At 40.1% G+C, this 4666-nt stretch overlaps 1 protein-coding gene across 1 annotated transcript; it reads left to right on the plus strand.

Annotated features, from left to right (window-relative positions):
• The first annotated feature begins 328 nt into the window (after nucleotides 1-328).
• Nucleotides 329-3727, plus strand: LOC104670835 (olfactory receptor 1F12). Its single transcript, XM_030929075.1, is given in 3 exon segments — nucleotides 329-1246; nucleotides 3634-3677; nucleotides 3679-3727. Coding segments are annotated over 3 exon segments (1011 nt in total).
• The last annotated feature ends 939 nt before the right edge of the window (nucleotides 3728-4666 follow it).

A 4666-nucleotide genomic window follows, 5' to 3' on the forward strand; every position in this document is an offset into this window, starting at 1 on the left:
AACATGCAAGAGTTGGTGACAATATCACAAGCAGGAAAAGAATCTCTGCTTACTGAGGGGAGATATATACAGATTGCATGGACATCTTGGATAAGGCGAGGTTCCAGTAAGAGAGGATAGATGTAAAGACAACTGATGAGGTAGGACACACCTAAGGTTCAGTGAGGTTTGAGAGAGAGCATCAGAGAGAAGGTAGGATGGCCTAAAGAAAGAACATTTAGTAAGTGGTACTAGACTAGGTGAATATATAAAAAATAACAAGGGACATATTTTTTTTACTGGCAAAAATATTTCATTCTCTGGGTCTTCATGCAGATATATTCAAGCAATGGAAAAGAAAAATCAAACCAATATCTCTGAATTTCTCCTCCTGGGCTTCTCAAGTTGGCAACAACAGCAGGTACTACTCTTTGTACTTTTCCTGTGTCTCTATTTAACAGGGCTGTTTGGAAACTTACTCATCTTGCTGGCCATTGGCTCAGATCATTGCCTCCACACACCCATGTATTTCTTCCTTGCCAATCTGTCCTTGGTAGACCTCTGCCTTGCCTCAGCCACAGTCCCCAAGATGCTACTGAACATCCAAACCCAAACTCAAACCATCTCCTATCCCGGCTGCCTGGCTCAGATGTATTTCTCTATGATGTTTGCCAACATGGACAATTTTCTTCTCACCGTGATGGCATATGACCGTTACGTGGCCATCTGTCACCCTTTACATTACTCCACCATTATGGCCCCACGCCTCTGTGCCTCTCTGGTAGCCGTACCTTGGGTCATTGCCATTTTGAACCCTCTCTTGCACATTCTTATGATGGCCCATCTGCATTTCTGCTCTGATAATGTTATCCACCATTTCTTCTGTGATATCAACTCTCTCCTCCCTCTGTCCTGTTCTGACACCAGTCTTAATCAGTTGAGTGTTCTGGCTATGGTGGGGTTGATCTTTGTGGTACCTTCAGTGTGTATCCTGGTATCCTATGTCCTCATTGTTTCTGCTGTAATGAAAGTCCCTTCTGCCCAAGGAAACCTCAAGGCTTTCTCTACCTGTGGATCTCACCTTGCCCTGGTCATTCTTTTCTATGGAGCAATCACAGGGGTCTATATGAGCCCCTTATCCAATCACTCTGCTGAAAAAGACTCAGCTGCATCAGTCATTTTTATGGCTGTAGTGCCTGTATTGAATCCATTCATTTACAGTTTAAGAAACAATGAACTGAAGGGGACTTTAAAAAAGACCCTAAGCTACAGAAAAATCTTCTCCCAATGATTTATACAGGCTGAAAGGAGTTCAACAGGAGTCATATTTTAATATCATTTTCATTCTCATCATACTTGCAAAGCTGTTATTAAATATTTAATTAGACTTATTACTAACCTGTTTACTACAAACCCTAGGAGTAACATAATCTTATTATTAATTTGAGCTCCCTAAGATATTATTGATGTGGACAACTATTTATATATAAAGTCCCTATAACATTTGAATGTATCACTAAGACATCACACACAGCTCAGATAAATATGCGAATATACCACAGGGAGTACAAAATGGAGTGTTTTCCCAGGACCGCTCTCCTCCCAGAGTGGACTTGAGTAGGTAGCCATGTTGTTGTGCATAAAAAACACTGTAGAATAAAATTACTACATAATGAAAGATTCGAATCATAGCTGCAATGTGAGGTCAAAGAGAGAGGACATTGGTGAGGGCTTACGAGGTCAAATACAGCTTCAGGAAAAAGATGACAGTTAATCTGGGTCCTGAACATGGGTACGTTTTATATAGGAATGATGACAATATTCAATACACACAAGGAAGATTTGTGGGTAAGAGGTAGCATGGTATGTTAGTATGAATAAACAATTGAAAAAATTAATCTGAATGTAGTAGAGTCCATATCAGAGACTGATGAGAGTGAGGGATAGAGTTATTTCTCACACTGATGTTTTGCACCTATTCATGTTTTATGATTATATTGTATATATTTCCTATAATTTGTCTGTATTCCCATGTGGAAAAAGTGAAACTTATGTCTATATCTATATCTATACAAATCTTCATGCTAGTCTTCTGAGAATTGTCTGGCATGCTATAATGTCATTTTAATGCTTAAAATTCTGTATTTGTCATTTACTCTGGACTATGTATAAAGTTATCTATATGTAGACCATATCTGAAATGAAAGCTTATGCCTTTTTGGTTTTTGATTTGGAGCTCATATCTGATTTAATTGGCTGTTTTCTGTGTCTACAATGTCTCCCAGAGCCCTGAAAAAGTACATTTTTTCATATGCTATATATCCCAATTGTAAGTCATACAATCCAAAATATCTCTTCAAACTTGGTAAAAATATGTTCAACTATTTTATATGATACAATAATTTACAGGGAGAAGCAGAGATTTAAAATATAGAGTTGGGTAGTTGAAAAATTGCTGGGAGGGCTGGAGAACTAGACTGAGAGGCCCACAGTCAAAACAACATATAGAACCACCTCAGGAGCTGACCACCAAAGTTATTGTCACTGAACGCTGGGTCTCACAGCGTGTGCCACTGACACTGCCTGCCCTGGATGTTGGATACCTATGCTAGCTTGATGCCACTGCTGACCCATAAACTGGACATTTTTGCCACTGCCACCACTACTAGAGAGATTTTCCATTGCTTCTAGTTCTTTGTACCACCTGTCATTGATTCAAATTGCAGGAAGGCTGTATTTGATTAGTCAAACAGAAAACATGCCCTTGCCCTAAGTACAAGGAAGACCAAGAAAGAGAATATCTCCAATTTTCATCTGTACTGAATACCACACTGTGCCTCCCAGATCCCCTTTCAGGACTGAAGAATGCACTTCTCCAGTTGCTGGGAGTGTTGTGGCTAGTAGCCTTCTCAGACAGTCCTCACTCTCAGCCCCTCTCCAGAAACTGCCCTCAGCTGGAAAGAACCGCTTGGCCCAAGGTCATGACCCCTCCGTAGGGTAAGCTGAAACCAGATACTGGTCTCTTGAGGGAGTATTAAGTCCTAACCTCCTCAGGACAACTCTGAAGGGCCATGTTAGTTCTATGGGAGCAGCCAAAGCTTTTGTTGTAATTGCATCACACCCCAACTTCTCCCTTCTACCCAATGCTGCTGCCTTTACTCTCTCACAGGTGTTCATCCTGAGATCACCACCTATAAACTTCCTGTGTGTCATCTGTAACAGCACCTATAATGAAATCCAGTTAAGACATTCTCTGAATATAATTCAATAAAACTAAAAAGTAATGACATAATCAGAAAGAGAAAAGTCCTCCATTTGAAATGTTTTAAATTCTCTCCTAAGTAACTATTGACTCAAGAAGAAAATATAAACACTTAAGGATATCTGGAAAAATGACATAACCAAAACACTACATAAGAGAAGTGTGAGAAGAGCTACAGCAGTGTGCAAAGGGGAATTCATAGCCATAAGCACATAAAATATAGATTTTCTAATTAATTAAGGATCCAACTGAAAGGTTAGAAAAAGACAACAAAATAAACCAAAGGGATGCACAAGAAATTAAGAGAAAATAAGAAATTAATGAATCAGAAAACAGAAAACTAAGTAAATAAATCCAAGAGATTGATATTTTAAAAACAATTAAGAAAACAGAGGCCAGGCACAGTGGCTCATGCTTGTAATCCCAGCACTTTGGGAGCAAGGTGGGTGGATCACGAGTTCAGGAGATCGAGACCATCCTGGCTAACACAGTGAAACCCCATCTCTACTAAAAAAAAATACACACACACACAAAAAATTAGCCGGGCGTGGTGGCAGGTACCTGTAGTCCCAGCTACTCAGGAGGCCGAGGCATGAGAATGGCGTGAACCTGGGAGGCAGAGCTTGAAGCGAGCTGAGATCACACCACTGCACTCCAGCCTGGGAGTTAGAGCCAGACTCCGTCTCGGAAAAATGTGGAGAAAAGAAAGAGAGAGCAGAGCTCCTGCACAGCAAAAGAAACTACCATCAGAGTGAACAGGCAACCTACAGAATGGGAGAAAATTTTTGCAATCTACTCATCAGACAAAGGGCTAATATCCAGAACCTACAAAGAACTCAAACAAATTTACAAGAAAAAAACAACCCCATCAAAAAGTGGGCAAAGGATATGAACAGACACTTCTCAAAAGAAAACATTTGTGCAGCCAACAGACACATGAAAAAAATGCTCATCATCACTGGCCATCAGAGAAATGCAAATCAAAACCACAATGAGATACCATCTCACACCAGTTAGAATGGCAATCATTAAAAAGTCAGGAAACAACAGGTGCTGGAGAGGATGTGGAGAAATAGGAACACTTTTACACTGTTGGTGGGATTGTAAACTAGTTCAACCATTATGGAAAAGAGTATGGCGATTCCTCAAGGATCTAGAAGTACCATATGACTCAGCCATCCCATTACTGGGTATATACCCAAAGGATTATAAATCATGCTGCTATAAAGACACATGCACACGTATGTTTATTGCGGCACTATTCACAATAGCAAAGACTTGGAATCAACTCAAATGTCCATCAGTGACAGACTGGATTAAGAAAATGTGGCACATATACACCATGGAATACTATGCAGCCATAAAAAAGGATGAGTTTGTGTCCTTTGTAGGAACATGGATGCAGCTGGAAACCATCATTCTCAG

Source organism: Rhinopithecus roxellana, chromosome 4 (genome assembly GCF_007565055.1).
Source record: "Rhinopithecus roxellana isolate Shanxi Qingling chromosome 4, ASM756505v1, whole genome shotgun sequence".
Classification (NCBI taxonomy): domain Eukaryota; kingdom Metazoa; phylum Chordata; class Mammalia; order Primates; family Cercopithecidae; genus Rhinopithecus; species Rhinopithecus roxellana.